This window comes from Malus sylvestris, chromosome 17, assembly GCF_916048215.2.
Source record: "Malus sylvestris chromosome 17, drMalSylv7.2, whole genome shotgun sequence".
Taxonomy (NCBI): Eukaryota; Viridiplantae; Streptophyta; class Magnoliopsida; order Rosales; family Rosaceae; genus Malus; species Malus sylvestris.
The window spans coordinates 7,327,229-7,346,222 of record NC_062276.1 but is presented as its reverse complement, the minus strand read 5'-3'; the positions used below and the strand labels follow the sequence as shown (position 1 = coordinate 7,346,222).

The 18,994-nt window shown below is 37.1% G+C and overlaps 2 protein-coding genes across 4 annotated transcripts; one reads left to right on the top strand and one right to left on the bottom strand.

Annotated features, from left to right (window-relative positions):
* Nucleotides 1-1,430: 1,430 nt before the first annotated feature.
* LOC126610840 (G-type lectin S-receptor-like serine/threonine-protein kinase At4g03230) lies at nt 1,431-5,548 on the bottom strand. Of its 3 annotated transcripts, XM_050278985.1 has the most exons (9): nt 5,399-5,528; nt 4,136-5,319; nt 3,504-3,998; nt 3,269-3,421; nt 2,963-3,174; nt 2,666-2,876; nt 2,317-2,554; nt 2,084-2,234; nt 1,431-1,996 (listed from the first exon to the last, which is right to left on the bottom strand). In XM_050278985.1, the coding sequence occupies exons 2-9, from the start codon at nt 5,079-5,081 to the stop codon at nt 1,682-1,684; spliced, it is 2,721 nt and encodes a 906-aa protein (XP_050134942.1). In that variant the 5' UTR covers nt 5,082-5,319; nt 5,399-5,528; the 3' UTR covers nt 1,431-1,681. The 3 variants fall into 3 exon arrangements, with proteins under 3 accessions (XP_050134942.1, XP_050134940.1, XP_050134941.1); XM_050278983.1 differs by having other exon boundaries at nt 4,136-5,548; XM_050278984.1 differs by having other exon boundaries at nt 2,963-3,171; nt 4,136-5,548.
* A 7,349-nt stretch (nt 5,549-12,897) lies between these two features.
* LOC126612373 (zinc finger protein CONSTANS-LIKE 4-like) lies at nt 12,898-14,141 on the top strand. The gene is made up of 2 exons (XM_050280776.1): nt 12,898-13,568; nt 13,651-14,141. The coding sequence occupies exons 1-2, from the start codon at nt 13,050-13,052 to the stop codon at nt 13,858-13,860; spliced, it is 729 nt and encodes a 242-aa protein (XP_050136733.1). The 5' UTR covers nt 12,898-13,049; the 3' UTR covers nt 13,861-14,141.
* Nucleotides 14,142-18,994: the final 4,853 nt, after the last annotated feature.

Sequence of the window (18,994 nt, the reverse complement as noted above, 5' to 3'; positions counted from 1 at the left end):
CCATTTAGCTACTTGCACTGGAAGTAAAGAGCAAGAAAACTTTAGTACTTACCCATCTAGCAAGAGTTAGTGAACGGTCCAAAGCGACCAACATCAGCATTTTTCTTTCCACTTACAATCTCCAACAACAACACTCTCCGCACTCTGATAACATGTAGTTACTGCATGAAATGGTGGTAGAAGTGAGCAACAGAAACATTTGCACAAGGTTTCACATGAATGATAACATTTGCTCTTTGTACTTACTATGTACCAACAACCCTATTGGTGTCTGCTTCGGTTTAGTTCATCCCAACATCCTCGCCATTCCAAAGTCTGAAATTTTGGGGTTCATTGCTCCATCCAACAGTATATTACTTGCTTTTAGGTCCCTGTGAATGATCTTCAATCCAGAAAACTTGTGGATATAAAGTACTCCTTGAGTAACGCCTTCTATAATTCGAAAGCGTTTGCCCCAATCCCATTTCGATTTTTCAGATGCATCTGATTGGACAAAACATGAAGTAGAATGAACAAAGGAAATCAAATGTGATGTCTTAGAAATCAACCGTATGAAACAATCAATGTTAGAAGTGGTGAGCATATATACCGAAATTTTTTGTCTAAACTTTGATTGGGCATGTACTAGTAGATCAAGATCATTTCCAGTACCACGTAATTTTCCGGCAACGCAGGAGCCTAACAAGATTAGAGTGCTGGAGCTTGGCTATAAGCTTTTATTCATTCATGAACTCCTCATGTCCTTGTTCTGACTTCTTTGACAGCATTTTTATCGCTACTTCTTCATTTTCCGGCAAAATCCCCTGTAGAGGTAAAAAAATCCCAGGCAAAGAGAAATATTCCTCGACAATCAAACGTACAGGGAAAGTATTTAAGAAACTTACAACATAAATTATTGTATTTATTATCAAGAACACAGCGGAACTCTCACCTTGTAAATGGAGCCAAATCCTCCCTCCCTGAGTTTATTAGCTTCAGACAAGTTGTTTGTGGCAGCTCATATCATTAAGCTTCATGCTGCGCAAATATGTATCGAAGGGATAATCAAAGTTCTGCCACAGAGTGTCTTCTCCGAATCTCAGAACAAGATATCCAGTGTTCATTAGTGAACCAGTTGTGGCATTCACTATTTTCTAGTCCCACCATGGAATCCAACACCACGAGATTCCCATCACCGCGGAGCATGAAAAATCTCAGTGAATTAAGTGGGAAATCTCTGTTAGCAACCCATACCATCCGTGCCTTTGGGATTTTGTTGTACCATAAACCAAGGAGGTGTTTGGTAGAATTTTCAGGACTGAAGAAGAAGCCTAACGAAAAGGTCACCACGGGAGAAACCAGGGTCTGGTTTGTACCAATATATTTTCCGGGTACTAAATTTTCTTAGACGGAGAAAGGATAATGCCTCCCTTCTACCTCCTAATTCCACATTGAAATAATGAGACTGCTATTTATATCAACACATCTGAGATCACCAAATGTTTGGGAGCTCCAAAAGTTACAATAGATTGCTGTAATTTGTAGATATTACAGCACAGACAACATACACATAACCGGATTATAAGCAAAGAATACATTGAAGATGGCAAAAGGAAAAACATCATGAAAGTCAATGTTGATGCACTCGTCATAACATGATAACAACGTAAGATAAAGAGAAGGCGCACAGAAACTGCTTTGGCTACCGACCATCTTCTAAAGTGATGGTTAACTCATTGTTAGAAAATGTTTCTGGTTTGCTTGAGGAAGAAGGCGGGCTACTTCTAGAAGGGCACCGCCTAACAATAAAGGCGGGTTGTTTAGGGATTGGAATCGTTGCAGTTTCACTGCCTAGCATGAAAACTACTTGTGACATGGTTGGGCGATCACCCGGGTCTTCTTGTACACATAAGAGCCCTACGTTGACACATTTTAAGTACTCGTCCTGGTTGCAGCTTTGACGCAGTGTCTGCTCGAGTAAATCCAATGCCTTCTCTTCTTTCCACAAGTGCCATGCCTGGTGTATCAATTAACAAAATGTAAGGCGTAATATTTTGAGGATGATAATATACGATTTGGTGTATGAAATGTTTCAAGCACTCACATAGCCTAGAAGACTCAAAGATTTTTCCTGCTGAAAAAACCCGGTGTTCCTTTTCCCACTGATGACCTCAATTACAACTACACCGAAGCTGAAAACATCGGATTTTACTGAAAATAACCCATCTAATGCATACTCTGGAGACATATAGCCACTGCAATACAAGAAATATAAATTGATTTAGTGAACTCATATACTTGTGATGAAAAGGTTAAATAGCACATACTTGAACTTACTATGTTCCAACTACTCTGTTGGTGTTTGCTGAAGTTTCGTTGCCTCCGAAGATCCTAGCCAAACCAAAGTCAGAGATTTTGGGATTCATCTCCTCGCCCAGAAGAATGTTGCTGGTTTTCAGGTCTCTATGAATAATCCTTAACCTAGAATCTTGGTGAAGATAAAGCAGACCCCGGGCAATTCCCAAAATGATATTGAAGCGCATATCCCAGTTTAATGACACACATAGTTTTCGATCTTTGCATGGTATTATTTTCCATCCAAGAAGCATTACATGTTAGTTTCGGTCAATCAGTGTAGATAGGGATTTGCAAAAGAAAAATTCGAGAAATAAAATTAGAGGCTAACCAAATATGAATGAGTCCAAGCTTTTGTTAGCCATATATTCATAGACTAACATCTTTTCTTCTCCCTCGACACAATAGCCCAAAAGTTGAACCAGGTTTCGATGTTGGAGTTTGGCAATCAACAAAACCTCATTCTTGAATTCCTCTAAGCCTTGTCCCGAACAGCTTGAGAGCCTCTTGACCGCGATTTCTTGTCCCCCAGGAAGCTTACCCTGGTAGTACAATCCAGATAAAGTCCAGTGTTTACCAAAAACCAGTTGATTTATACCGTGACATGTATCTAATAAAGGGATGGTACCTTGTAAACAGGGCCAAAGCCGCCTTGTCCAAGTTTGTTCGCATTGGAGAAGTAATCTGTAGCAACCAGTATACTTTCCAAATCAAAAAATGGTACATCAAAGCCTTCTGTATCATCATCTTTAAATCGGCCTGATTCGATAAAACTTTTAACTTTTCTCCCACTGTCATAAAAGTGAAGCACCGAATTCTTTTGAACGATTTCCCTGCCTTCTGAATCCAAACACTTAACTCCATCAAAATCCGAAAATTCATACTAATGAAGCTGTAAATAACGTAAATCATGTGGTGGATATATTCTAGTTACCTTGTCGCTTGACCCATCTTCTTCTCCATAAGTAAGCATAAACGAAGGTACTTGAGAGAATAGCCAGAACAGCTACACTTACAAAAGTTACTACAACTATTAGAGCCACGGTCTTTTTTCGTCGCTCGCCAGTTTTCTTACCGTTACCAACTTCTGCGAAAAATAGACAAGAAAAGGCAATCACTATCTTCTCAAATTAAAAAATTTGCAATCATACATTGTGTAAGTATGTTACCTTGAGTACAATTCAAAGTCAAGCTATCCCATTTATAGTCCGCGGTGCAGAGGCACCTTTTCGTCCCCTCTTTGGTAGTGTTACAAGTAGACCGGGGCCAGTCCCTGCAGTCTGTAGATGAAGAACAAAGTGGTTCCAATGGCGGATCCCAAGAAATTTCAACCTCATGTCTTCCTTTAAATGAGAAATCAGAACTGAATTCAGACAATTCAGCATTGCACTTGTTGATCACATGAAAGGGAGACGATTGATTGAGCTGTAGGAAATTTTGATTTCTGCAGTTATCTGCATTTTTGGCTTGGATGACAAATTTTCGTGTATCCGGATTGATGCTTGTGACTTTGTAGGTGCCACTGGGTGCCTCAAAGCTAACCTGGCCCGTGGCGGTGTTGCATTTAAAACTATAGTATGTAAGATCACCACATTTTGGTCCAGTGCTCAGGGGGTACGGGATCAGGTTTGTACCACAAGTTTCGCAATTCCTCGTTGTTGATTCTGCAAAAGTATAATTCATTGAAATTTAAAAACAGAGCAAATGTTTGGCTTGCATGATTGTCTACCAAAGAACATTTGGAACTGCTACATGAACATATAGCAATTCTAGGATTTTTGTATAAGAAGAATCATCGTACCTATATCTGAAACTGCCACACGAACCTGGAGGTTCTGGCCGCTGTCATACTCCTCCTGAAGATTTCTAACATCCTCTGACCAAATCCAGCATGTAGAACCATTACTCCCACCCCTTCGTGCAATGTCAACCTCCTCGTATGAATAAGCTTGGCACTGGCAGTTGTTAAGGCACTCTATTTTGCATTCCATCTCACTTTTGGCATTAAATTGCGAATCGGGGTTTCCCACCTTCATCATCTTTAAACTCAAGAACGCGTCGCTCACAGCATTGTTGCCGCAAATTGTTGATTTCCTGACACAACCAGCTGAATAATCTCCGTTGTTCCAATTATCCGGCGAAGTAGGCTTAAAACCAGGTAAGCACCTGCAAACCAAACCATTTTGGCTATTGCAACTCCCAAAATTACCGCATGTATTATACAGGCTGCAACCATCTCTAGGATCTGACCAGATCAAAGACCAAACCTTCTCATGATCCCACAACAGATACCGAATTTGGCCCGAAGAACTCATAACTAGTCTCGTTGCATTGTACAGAGATGACGTTAGATGTGGCAAAAAGTCATTACGGACCGGGGTAGAGGTGAAATTTGATAGCATGTAAAGAACTGCAGGAGACATCTCATCTGAACTAATGAAATTTCCAGAAACTTCGCTTTTCCAGTACCTCACCGATCTTTTCCAGATAACAAATTGGTTTGTTCCCTCTCGATCCTGCTGAAATGTGAAATTCCCAGTTGCAGGATCAACATTACTTGTCCATGAAGTAAGTACTAAATTTTCATTCATTTTCATGCCAGGAAGAAATGTGTCGGTTGGATTTTCGAAACTCTGCCAAAGAATTCGCCCTTGATCTTCATTGCTCACAACAACAAGATTCCCAGAGTCCATGAGCTTTGCAGCCCTGTCTGAAGATGATCTCTCAAGACTTGTAGACCAGTACATTTTACCGCCGGCATCCAAAACCTTAAGGTTTCCGTCTTCTGCAATACCAAAAGCACCATGAGCATCTGAAAGCGGCTTGTCCCTATTGGCAACCCACACAACGGTTTTCGGATTCGATCCATGGTACCATATTCCAACATATCTTCTACTCTGAGAGCTTCCATTAGGAGTAAAAAACCCGAGTTCGAATTTCTCTCCTGATGAAACTATAGTATCACCTTGATCATCACTAATCAAGCTGCCAAGTGTCATGGTATCTTTAGCAATGCAACACAGAAAACAAGTGCATAACAAGAAAGAGTAGAGAAAGAACATACAGAAGAACATGTGATTAGCAGACCAGCTAATGATGATTAACTTCCTGATCTTGCTTTGGATCACCATGATACAAGTACCTAAGCTAGAACATTTGTCATAATTCTAGGAGGCATACGGTGGAAAAACTAATGATTTAAGTTAATTAGTGTCTGGCTCTAGATATTCACATGTCCTGATGCTGTTCTCCGTATTCTCAAAAGTACCCCTAGATAGCTACATGTTACCTTTGCAAGCTGTGAGCAGTGTTCCAATAAATTATTGGTTGATTTGAGTGAAAATTTCTAAGGAGACTTCCATGCAATGGGGAGATTTTTCAATATGACAGGTACACGGGATGGTATATCATATTTACTCTACAAATGGTACGATATGTGTACTAAACAGTTAATAATTTAAAAAATGAAATTTCCCACCACTTCTATTAAAACACATACTGTACCACTTGTATTTCTGTCACAATTAAAAATTTCTTTATGCAATGGATATTATTTTGGCTGTATTTGAGACAATCACATACTACCATATGAGAAAGTTAAAATGCCTAACAACAAAAGACTTTCTTAGAATGTCGACAATCCGGCACAACAACATCCCGATATAAGTAAGTTTATCTCCAAAATACAATGTTTTTGCTGTAACTGAGAGCACATTGCTACAGTAAAATATAATTTGAGTGGCTCTTAATCAGAGAGACCAGATTGAATTATTGGGAAAGCAAAACCAAAGTCAAGAAAGGAGGGTAAGAAAGATATTGTTTAATCTCCACTCATGTCATCTTCTTCTTTTTCTTTTGGCCCCCTTACCCACACTTTTTCTACCTCCTTTTGTGAGGAAGAATTCAAGACATGGGCTTACGCGGGTTTCTATGTATGAAATAGAAAAAGAAGGAATTTTTTTCGAGTGATTTGAAGTATTCGACGTTCTTGATGTTTGAATCGTTTTTATTTAAAAATATAAAAATTTAAATTTAAATATTAATACATTCGAGTCAAGGGCGAAGCTATACTAGAGCAAAGAGGGGCGGTTGCCCTACGGTCGTCCGAAATCCCCATGAAAATCGGGAATCCACCCTTCTAAACATGCAGTGGTAGATGCATTGTGGCGCAGGGGGTCAACTAACCCCCCGAACTTCCGTGGACATTCATGGATACTTTGGGTGCTGACCCTCCGAACTTTAGTAAATGTTCATGGATACCTTGGGTGCTGCTCTTTTGAATATTAAAGTTGCCTTCATACATGCCCTCCAACTGACTTCAGGTTTACCAAGACTCGGTGAATGTCCATGGATACCTTGGGTGGTGCCCCTTGCATACATTAACAGGTGTGCGATATGCTTTTCCAAATGACTTTAGGTCTACCAAGACTCGATGAAATAGCGATACACATGCTATTTATGGTAAAAAAATAAAAAATTGCGCGCTACGCGCACTATTCTAACTAACCCTCATAATATTATTTTCTAAATCCGCCATTGTAAACATGTATGAAAAGTGTTCAACGAAATGCTTGAATGAAGGTTGTTGCCGTTGCTACTGTGCGCACTATATTCATTTTTCAGCTTGGTTATTTTAAAGTTTTAGGTCATATGTTGGACATAATTATTCCTCTTAAAATTCACTATAAATAATATACGAGTTTCAAAAAAAAATCCATAAAGTACTACAAACTTGTAATCATTGAACATTTTTCTCATACTATCATATTCACCAAAATATTAAGGAAAGACTATCAATTTTTTATATATATTATATGTCAGAACCTTATGTCTTTTAAAACTTTACTCATCATACAATCTTGTAATGGAATTATACTATAAGAAATTGTGTTTATATCCAACTTCAAATATTCCGGTTAGTCTAAATCCTCATTCGAATATTTCGGATAATCCAAATCCTTATTTGAACATTCCGGTTAGTAAAGATCCGAATAATTTGGATAGTTTCCATCAAGCGAAGTCATTTAGTTGAATGAAATATTGTCTAATTTCTCTGCACACCATGAACTTGGACCTCAAATGATTGTCAACATATTTCTAGAACTTTTTACCTTTATAAATTTTGTCCACTGACCTCGCTACTGGTTGGAGTATTCGATGCCCGGACCTAAGAATTTTTTATGGAAACAAACAATTGCCACTTTTTGGTTTTTCTCCCAATTATACTTTAATAATAATATGATGATAGAGACCCATGAAGACCAAAATCAACCTGCATTATTTTCTTGTTTACGTCTAGTTACACGTGCGTGAACGTGTTGAAAGTTGAAACGTGAGAGACAGTTTGTTCCATATCGATGAGGGATAAATTTGCATATGTGCTTATATAGTCTTGAGTTAAATTTCATATTACCAATTGGTTTTACGGTGAAACTCCAATTTCATCATGGTATAAGAGCAGATTGTCCCACGTGTGAAAGTCTAAGGGTCACACGTGCTCACGCATCACCCACTTGTTGTCCACATGTAGGCTTGAAAATCAGCTACACGTACGGAGCGTGTTGAGAGTTGAAATGTGAGAGACAATTTGTCCCACATCGGTGAGTTGTCAACTTAGCTATAGACTTATATGATCTTGAGCTACTCCCCATATTATCAATTGATTTTATAATGGTACCTAATTTAATCAATTATGCCACAAAAAGGTCAAGCTTTTGGAATTCATCCAAAACCTTTAATTTTGGGAAAAGAGAGAGAAACTTACTAGAGGGTTTTTTTTTTCTTTTTTTCTTTTTTTTTTTTTTTAATTTGAGGATGCTCTCATTCCTGAAGACAATCCAAGTGCTCTGAAAGTGCCAATGACAACGGTCGCAGCGCAACCAGTCAGCGGCAGCTACAGCCACATGTAAAACCTACCCTGAAATCCGTGAGAATTGAGAGGTTGATCTGATATATGAGAATTGGAAGTATTTGGCCAGCATTGGATTTAGCAAGTTTACGTACTTTGAATGATGATGAGATCTGAAATTGTTTTTGGAATATGTATGCCGACATTATATAATTCATAATATAATACCTGAATAAGTAAAGATATGATTGATGAGAGAGAGAGTGTGTGGTTACTCCAACTGCTATTTCGTGATTTTCCTTATTCATAACTTCTCTCATTTCAAGTAAGTAAACATGTTATCGAATTTAACATCTTTTATTTTAGTACAAAGTGGCATTAGGACGAGAGGGGTAAATCATAAAACGATTCTCGAGTGGAGGATAAGTTTTCTGAACAAAAAATTTAGCCAATTTAATAACTATTTTACTACGCATTATTTATCTAAGATCATGCAATGTCATGTAGTGCAATCCCATGACAACTATATAATGGACGAATGATGTATTATTTACGTCCACGACAAATATATATATTGGTAATGCCACAGAGACAATATATTAATTGTAAGAGAGTTTCTTTCTCTGTTGGCAACCCATACCAGATACCACTGTCCTCGGACTCATCTTGCTGTTCCATATGCCAACATATATATCTGCTACCAGCGCCAGCGCTTCCTGTAGGTGAAGCTGAAGGGGGTAAAGAATCCAAGTTCAAATTTTCCTTTGGCTGAAACAGAAGTTTCTGATCCAGCGCTGATTGGATTCTCATATGTTAGTGTATCCCTAGCAGGGCAAAACAGCAGCAGTATTGCATACGCCAAGAAACGGGAGATAGCGTGCGATTTGCAAACCATGTTACCATGCATGCAGCTTGTTCTTCCGATCATGATCTTTGTCATCAGTATTTATTTAGCTTTCTTTAACACTGCTACTTCAGTTCCACAAGCCATTTTCCTGTATGATAAGCGCATTATTTCATGTATTGTCATGTCAATTATCTCTAGATTTTATTAAAGAATGGTTCTTAAAAGAGCCTTATTATTATTATTATTATTATTATTATTATTATTTTACTTTCAGCCAATTTGCGAACTTGGGACGTTTTTTATGATAAATCAACTTTTTGAAGGTGTTTGATGCAAGGCCAACTCAAGAAGGAAGCTAAGATGTGAAGGATCGTTGTGTCCAAATTTCATATTTTTTTAACGGACCCAAACGTTTCAATTTTGCAAATCAATCCCGTGAAAGTTAAATTCTCAACAGAACTATGCAGTTGTGGGAGAATGAAGATTTAAAGGCTTCTCCGATTTTTCAAATGTCGTGCCATATATGCTTGGTAATCTAAGAGATTGGTCTCCAAGTTTTGTATTTTTACAGAATTTTCTAGATAGTGGAAAGGCCCCAATTTGGGATGCAAAGTGTGATGTGTTTATCAAGTCAAGAAGAATTCTTTCCTTGTTTGTGGTCGATTTTGTTTCTTTTTATGAGAGTTTTTACCCGACTTTTTAGAGTTTTTCTATTATAAATAAAGTGTTCTAATTAAGCTCTCTACATGTCACCATAAGCATAAATTCGTCCAAAAGAAAGAGAGGTCTTTTTTTTTTTTTTTGTCAATTAAGAAAGAGCTTAGGAGCACACCATCGTTGACCTTTATTGTTATTATTATGATATGCATAACTAAACACCTTTGCAAGGGCATGAAGAAACCCTAATATGATGATTTAGTTTTCCAATTTTGCCTATTTTGCGATTGCCCTTTGATATTGGATTCTTAATCACCGTGTTTATAAACTTGATTAATGATGTTTGGCTACCATCTAGGTTTTTAATTGAGGTCCTTTGATGCAAATTTGACCAAATACTATAACTTATTAGAGCATAATACATTTACGTTTAAGCGTAGAAGTACATAATAGACCTACATATGGCTGACATTAACCCCGCTTAGTATGCAATTCGATTAACAGTTACATAATCGATTTATTTCATTTATTTATCGAAAATGATGTTCTTACAATTTATTTGTATCATTTTTCTAATAGAGATGAGACCCACATATGTTGTTGGACCTTATCTCTATTAGAGAGAAGATACAAAAAATGATATAAATTGATGATAAATGTAGTACTCTGCTTTCAACTGTGCACACCAATTTAACTCTGAAAAGGAAATTAGGGATCTAGGCTGAGAACATTTTCAATCATTGATCATCAATAGGGTAATTCACAGTTTCAAAATGGCGTTAGTGAAATGGAAGTATTTATTGGTGCTGGATTCGATTATTGATGCTGGTGAATCGCATGATGTTAGATAAGGAAAAACTAAAATATCTCTATCAGTCTTTCCGACATCTAGAATGATGACCTATCGTGGCAAGCCACCATGTGTTCCCCTTTTCTAAAGAAAAAAAAAGAAGAAGAAAAAACTGAAAGTATTTACCGGTGGAACTCTGGGTTTAGCATTGAGATTTGGTTGCCGCAGATAACGCCGTCCAGTTGTTTTGGGAAAAGGAAGTGTGCAAATCTGCTTTGGGCTTTGGGCTTGGCCCAGCATTTTTTTACTAGTTAAGTCACTTGTGATTTGTAAGCACACACACTTGAAAACCGTTACTCATTAGTTACTAGATGGACGTCCCTTTGGGGGCATCCGATAAGAAATTGATGGACCTTAGACCAACGGCTGAGAAAGAGCCACGTAGCAGCAAACACAATTACCAAAAGACTAGTATAAATACTGTGTGTGCTCCCTCGTTTTTGTTATTTTTTTCCCGAAGTTTTAAATAATTTATTTTCAAAGATAGTGGGCAGCTTATTTATAGTTGATTTCTATTTTTTTTATTACAAAATAAAAATATAAATAAAAAACATCTTTCTATATTATTATTTTAATATTAAAATATTTAATAAACGCGTATGGGAAGACTCAAGACTCCAGGAATTGGAGAACAATATTCGGAGCCGCGAAATGCAAGGCTGAAAATCGAACGAGCCCGGGCCCACAGTACACGTAATTGATAATCAAATCCGTTTGCAGGTGCAGACCCACGTGGTCCGTTGGCTCAAATTCCGCCACGTAAGCCACATTACAATCTCCCTTGCACTGAAATATGCCACCTGGACGACATTTTCCGCCAGATTTTTAAAAATATCCTCGCAAGTCTGCACCACCAACCAAGGAGGCAATAGACCGAAAGCCCCCTAGATATATACGATAGTTTTTTCAATGTGATCGTCACACAGAATCATACATCATATGTTATTTTATAAATAATAGGATATATGTGATAAAAAATTAATAATTTAAAAAATAAAATTTATCACTACTTACATAAAAACACAAAGAGTACCACTCGTGTTTCCGTCGTAACTAAAAATTTCTCGATATATAGACCACACATAGCTTTTATTCCCTGACGAGCCGACACCTGGCGCCGCGGAGCACCACAGCCTCCGTCTTTGGTCCTCCTCCCTTTGAAACCCTTGGACTATTTTGGTGCTATCCTCACACGCCACCCAAAGAATTTCTGCACCGTTTTCTACTTCGAAATGACCTCCGTGCCCTTTGTTACTTGGTCCGATTTCATCGTCAGTAAAAAAAATTCTTTCTTTAAAATATGATATTACCTACGTATGGTCTTAGCATTAGAATGAATTAGTAATAATATTGTTTAAACTCGTATTTAGTGATAATCGAATTTAAAATATCTCACTACAAATAAAGAGAAATACTATTAAACCATAATATATGCAATCAACTACAAATAACAGGTACGGGCAAAAGTAGTACAAAAATAGATTGTTATATTTATTGCTCTATAGAACATTTTATATTATAAATCATTATATAAAGATCGTATCTGTAAAATATTAATTAAATTTAATGTCTTTTGGTAAAAGCATTACCAAGGTTCTAAAAAAGACTAGGCGTTAGTCATACGACGAGCTGAGGCGTAGCACCTAGGCAGACTAGGCAGATTAGGCAGATTTAAGTAAATCTATTATTATTTTGTGTAAATAAATGTCAATTTATACTTAAAATATATATAATTTCATTATAAACTACAAAATAGAATAACATATATATTGTGAAGTATTAGAACATAATAAAAATATGGGAAACATATGCATATAATGTGTATTTATTTAAGTATTCAACAAATTTCTTACCGTTTATTGAAAAAAAAAATACAAAATGAAATTTATCTATTTTCTGTCTAAATGAGTCACAACCTAGGCGGGTGCCTAGGAGGTCTAGGCAGGCGTCTCAGCATGTCTAAACGTCATTTTTTTATTTTCAAATGCCTAGGCATTAATCGGGGTGGTGGCCAACCACCTAGCGCCCAGGCAAGGCCTAGGCAGGAATTTTTAGAACAATGAGCATTGCTAACCGTCTATGTATTTGTTAAAATAATTGACTTAACAACCTTAATTTTAATTTATTTTTTACAAGAATAATCTTTATACAGTGATTCATAATACAAACAGTTGTGATTATAAACATAAAACCTTGTACTAATTAAATAAGAGTTCCTATTTAATCATGAGTAGCAAAGTGGTTGCTCTTGAAATTAAATTATTTAAGTAGTTGATGTGTCAAAAACATGTTCAAGAATGGTAAAATCGTAAATGAAATGAAAAAGCAGGGTTGTTGCTATAAATAACTGCAAGTGGCCAAATCCTTTCTTTTCCCTTCTTTCCCATCCCATCCCATCCCGAGCTTGCAGAAGAGAGAGAATAATTTTTTCCGAGAAAACACAAAGAAGCTGCGAGAAAAGAAATTTCCAGAAACTGAAGGCGGACTCTGCGTCCTTTGCAATCAAGAGAGAGATGAAGAACTGCGAGCTCTGCCGGCTTCCCGCTAGAATCTTCTGCGAATCGGACCAGGCGATGCTGTGCTGGGACTGCGACGCCAAGGTCCACGGCGCCAATTTTCTGGTGGCTCGCCACTCCAGGAGCCTCCTCTGCCACGGGTGCCAGTCGCCGACGCCGTGGAATGCCTCCGGCGAAAAGCTCGGCCACACTTTTTCGGTTTGCGAGAGCTGCGTTGTACGAGACGGAAGCAGAGACGAGGAGGAGGAGGAGGTGAGCCAGGACGGTAATGATGATGAATTCGATTCCGACAACGATGAGATTGAGGACGACGATGACGCCGATGATGATGAGGGCGGAGATAATCAGGTGGTGCCGTTGTCTTCGACGGCGACGCCGCCTCCGCCGACTTCGAGCGCATCGAGCAGCGAGCAGTCTGCGACTGCGTCCAACAATGGCGATGGAGATAGTTCCGAAGACGCCACCGCCGTTTCGTTGAAGCGATTCAGAGAAACCGCGTCGGATCTTCGCTCTCAGGTACGTTACTTCTCTGTTTCCGTTGATTTCAGAATCGTCTTTCATTTTTCAACTGCTAAGATTCGTGCGTTTTACATCACAGGTCGACGACCTCGACCGTTCATGTCCTCACCGGAGGTGCGGCTCGAGTAAGGCAGCTCGAGCGGGTCGGACCGAACCCGACGACGGAGCCACTTCGGTTGACTCATCGAGACCTCGAAAAGACCGGAGGATCGATCTAAACCGGCCGGGTTCCCTGTCCTCGCCCGTTATTGAGTCCACGAGGAGATTTCGCCGGCAAGACAATCCGTAAAATTTAATGAAGGATCTGAAGCCGTCGATTTTTACGCTTTGGAGGCTTGTAGCCGTCTGATGTGGGGATGATGGATAATTCTTTTTACTTACAACAGTCTCAACTCAGCGGTTCCTGATTAGATCTGTAGTTAATTTCGTATTAGGCACGCAATTTGTTTAAATTTTTTCTTTTTATTTTACTAATTTAAATTTCCGATTCTTCATGTTTACGTCGTGCCATTATTTTGTAAAAATACTATTTTGTAATGGGGTGTGATTACTTCTCATTTACCTTTTTAATTTTTGGTCGTCAAATCAGATGAATTGAAGAAGATCAACGGACTGAAAGTATTAAGGGACGTGTGAGAAGTAAAATTGAGTGTGTCGATAGCACATCCTTCTGTAATTTGCAAGATTAGCCATTTCCTTTTTCTTTCTCTTTCTTGTATTGAAGTGCCTTATTATGTTTTCCCTTTTTAAGTAGGGTTGGATGATTTTAGTCCGGCCGTTAATCCGAATTATTAATCGAGTAAATCTTTGTTCGTGGACGATCCGGCTCGAACACGGATGGTCTGTATTAATAATCTGATAACATAACTTACTAGAATATTTTGACGGTGAATTTATTTAGACGTGTTTCTGGAAGGAATAGATTTTGGACCGGCTTCTCTACCTTTCCATTTTTCATACTCTTATTTTATTTTTTTTTTGTGCGGTTATGATTAAGGCATATTAATATTTTATATTGATTTTTTTAAAGAGAAAATAAGACAAAAAAAACAATAGTAATAGAAAATGTTAATGTGACTTAATCGTCACCCTATAAATAGGAGGGGATGGGGGTGTATGGGAAGTGAGAGGGCAGAGAAGCCAGGTCTATAGATTTTAGTACTGGTTTGTTATTGAGATGATTTTAAAAAAAAGTGGGTATAAAAAAAAAACTTAGTTCAAAAAGGTGTTTGGTAAACACTTTAACACAGCTTTTTTCATAATTTTCTGTGAAAAAAACTGAAAACGTAAAGCAACAAAAATGTATTTATTCTCACAACACAACAGAAACAGTTTTTTTTTTTCAAAACACAGCAATACCAAACGAGCATTTATTGTGATAAAATAGCACGGCGCCAGTAGAAGGTAGCACATGATGTGTGGTGGAGATGAAACGACCGAGTCCTCAGAGGAGTGGAGTTGATGGATTGAAGGTGGCGTGAAGGGTCGTGGCAGTTGTCAGAAAATGCCATGGCCAATTTCTGTGGCACGCAAGTAAACCCTAGTCCATACATCAAGTCATCGTTCAACACACTAGATTGGGACTTCTTTGTGCTGTGATTTGTTTGTCCTTTGAACACATTGTGTTGTGATTTAAAGCCAACGTTGTGTCATGACCCATGATAACCTCCCGCACGTCACAAGCACCACACGTGTTGGAGAATTCTCACCGTCGATATATTATTGGTGTTGAAATTACGATCAGTTAAATTTAACCGTTCAAATGTTTGTATCATATCATTGTCAAATTCTAATTTTTTGTGCATATTGACAATCAGGCAAATTTTGATCAATCGTGTCGTAGGTATCATATGCACCAACAGCCAAGGCGTAGCAGCTGTTCTCCAAATTCTCAACCTTTGATTAATATCCTAGACATTTTCATGCACCCTTATGTAGGAGCAACCAAATTACATCACTCTAAGACAAGTTCTACAAAAATTTGGGACATGTCATATTTATCTAACTCACATGATACGAAGCTACTCTAATCAAACAACTCTAAACTACCACAGTTTCTATTCTCCTGTAAAATAGGAGAGAAGGGGAGTTGATATTGACTGGTTTTTACAAGATGGTGGGTTTTAGCAACAATATTGCTTAAGCATGAGAGTATAAGACACCCTCCCATCCCATGTCATAACTTTATTTGTTAGTAGGTCGAAGGTTACGTACTTTACTTTAATTTGTTCTAATCATAGTGGTTAACATTGGTTTGGATATCTGTGTATGTTTGTTTATTCTTTTCTCTCAACAAATATCTAGCTTAAGACCTTAAACAAAGTTGATTAACGAAGAACATGAGATTAGCATCTTATCCGTTATCTTTATTTGTTGATTAATGTAAGGTCCATGGTCGGCCATCAAATCATTAATCAGAGATTATCATAAAATAATACGAATAAATCTCCCACGTAACCAGGTTGTGGTTGAGAGAGGCTCTCAGCAGACACCACAAGTTCATCACCCAATCATATGTTCTTAATTTACTTAATCACTTTGTTTTGGTACGTTTTTAAGGGTTGTTAATTGTTCAGAAAGAATAATAATAACCTTTGCAAATTACCATGCGAGAAATGTTAAGAAAACTTTTTCAAAATGAGATTCTATGTAAACTCTCTGTTATTTATATTTTTGGCACACTGTTTTATAATGTTAACACGAAAGTTAACGTTAAATTGTGACAAATAATCCTTAAAAAATCTCATTTTAAAGGAATCTCTTTAGCATTTTTTTTTTTAGAAAAACTAACCAAAAGTCCAAATAAACTTCTTTTTTAATGAAAACCATGTTTAAAGGTATAATGAATGGTGACAGTAAAAGTTAAAAATGTGATTTTTCGTTAAAAGGAAACAGTACGTTGAGTGTTTTGTTAAAACTGTTTTTTTTTTTTTTTTTTTTTGTATTTCGCACAAAGGATCAACTCGATCGAGTAGTTTGGTTCTTGTGGTGCATATTAATTTGTTTTAAAGTTTTTAGGGTTTGAATGGTTGTGTGTGTGTGGTGGTGGTTTGCAGTTGTACTTTCCTGAAAATTCTAAACCACCAGGAAGATATTGTACTACGAGTTTGCTACTAGCCAAAGCAAAAGCATGGTAGGTGCTTTTATTTATCTTAGGTTTTTCTACCGACCATGACCTGATGAAATATGACACCATGATGGTGACAAATGAAGCTTTATGTTCCTGGCACTTGGAGTGACAAAAGGATTGTGTTTCATCCCATTCTTTGTAAAATGTTATTTAAACTGGAGGATAAATGATACTAGCATGGACGATTATCAGTCATTCACTGAAGGAAATTTTTAGTAAGAGAGCCTGATCGGCCAGCTGGTTCGGTCATTCTCACAAAGAATGGGCTTGTATGCATTGAAGGAGTTGACGGTACCTATAGTGGATTCGATTTTTTGTGAGAGTGCACAACTATTTAACTAATCAGACAATAATATCAAAGGTTTTCTCAATTGACAGATTGTGGAATTTACATTCATTAATGATTAACAATCACTAAACATGTGCTTGGGCAACTGTAATGTAAGAAGCCAATCAATGTTCTAGCTAAATTACAAACATAAACATTTCTGAAAAATGTTTTCTATAAACTTCCTCCTTTTTTTTTTCTATTACAAACAATATTTCTACCATAAACTAGACTAAGGATAGAGGCATTCAGAAAATTCAAACCCTTGATGCAGTTGGTTGACGAGAGAAATCATATCCACAGATACAATCGATCACTTGCAGATAAACTTCCTCAATTAGAATATTACTCTCACATGATTTTGGGTGAAATGTTTGTTTCCTTTCCCACCTTGAACGATGGAGGTTGATCTAAATTTTCACTTGGTTTCTGGCCACCCAAATTGGCAGAGGGGATATTTAAGAGAACAAACCAACCGCAGAAAGTATGCTGTTTACGAAAGGAGCTTTGTACTGAATCAGTACACTTGCATTATGCTTGCCCTTTTGAGCTTGCAGACAGAAACTTAATAGTGCCATGGTATAATAGCAACCACTAAGTTGGTATCCAAAATTAAATGGATCAATAGGGACCGTTGATCTTAAACACTATGAGTGTGACATTGATGGCAAATAAGCATAATAAACACATTGTAATCTGCTCAATTATTCGGGTAGTTATTTTTCTAAAATACACATGTCATGTTGAAATTCGTTGAAATATTAGGTTTTTCTATAATACAGAAGTGTTTAAAATGCTGGATTAAAATTGTAATAGTTCAACCAAGCAAAATCAATTGTCTAATGGATCAGTGCAACTCATGCACTGGTGCTTTTATCTGATTTTAACGGAATATTCTTGTATACAACTGGATATTATATCCTCAACTTTCAGTCATTATTGGAGGTGGATATAATAGTACAAATTTGTAAATTTTATAAACCGTAGATAGATATATTGCCCAATTAGAGATGATTATGCTTCCACCAAAAGTGCTTCTATTAGAAGCATGTCAAATTTTTAATAAAAATATAAGTACTTCTTGAAAAAGCAATTGAAGTACTTCATGAAAGAAACACACAGCAAATGCTTCTATCCAAAAAATATTTCAAGTGCTTCTTTTAACTCAAAAATATTTTAATTATTTTAGAAGTAGTTTCAAACATGACGTATGTTAGGTCATATAATGAGTAAATAATTGAGAGGGATCATCTGATCTCAACTCTAGTCGGAATCGAGACTTTTATGTCAACCAAAATATTTTATTTAGTACCAATCCGAGGATTATTCAATCTTAATTCTATCCTTAATCCTTTGCAACTCGGAAGAGACACAACACAGCGTTTATTTTTCTGTAAAATATCCATTATTTGTTTAATACATAAAACCAGCAGGTGCTAGCCAGGCACTATGCGGAAAAGCACTTGTACCTAGAAGTCGAATTAAAGTTTTGTGGCTGTGATCATAGAGTTGGGATTAGAATCCTATCTGGATCCTCTTTGTAGGAATCGAAATGAACAATCAATTGTATCCGTTCATTATATATTGTGATGTCAGAAATTATTTTGAATTTTTTTATTTAAGTACAAACAGTACTTAACGAAAACTGACCGCACGATGTACGATAAACAAACACGATTAATTGATTATCCAGATCCCTACAAAGAAGATCCAAAGAAGATCCTCATCCATAGAGTTGGGGTGTATAAAGTGCCCTAGTACCTCAAGGACATACAACCCACCATTGTTATACCTCATACACACTTCTCTTAATTTTCGACCATCGAATCAAATGAATTGAAAAAAATCAAATGACAAAAATTAACAAGAAGTGTTGGAGATAAACATGAATGTGTGGAGAACACTACCCTACTTTTAACAATGCCATTGAACTTATTAGTATGAATAATACTTGGCTACTCATAT

Bases quoted from the DNA above. Each gene is read 5' to 3' on its own strand.
- LOC126610840 (XM_050278983.1), bottom strand. From the start codon at position 5,465: ATGGTGATCCAAAGCAAGATCAGGAAGTTAATCATCATTAGCTGGTCT. The intron at 2,555-2,665 runs GTTAGCCTCTAA...TACCATGCAAAG, and splicing joins CTTGGACTCATTCATATTTG to ATCGAAAACTATGTGTGTCA. The intron at 2,235-2,316 runs GTAAGTTCAAGT...CTTGTATTGCAG, and splicing joins AACAGAGTAGTTGGAACATA to TGGCTATATGTCTCCAGAGT.
- LOC126612373 (XM_050280776.1), top strand. From the start codon at position 13,050: ATGAAGAACTGCGAGCTCTGCCGGCTTCCCGCTAGAATCTTCTGCGAA. The intron at 13,569-13,650 runs GTACGTTACTTC...TTTACATCACAG, and splicing joins CGTCGGATCTTCGCTCTCAG to GTCGACGACCTCGACCGTTC.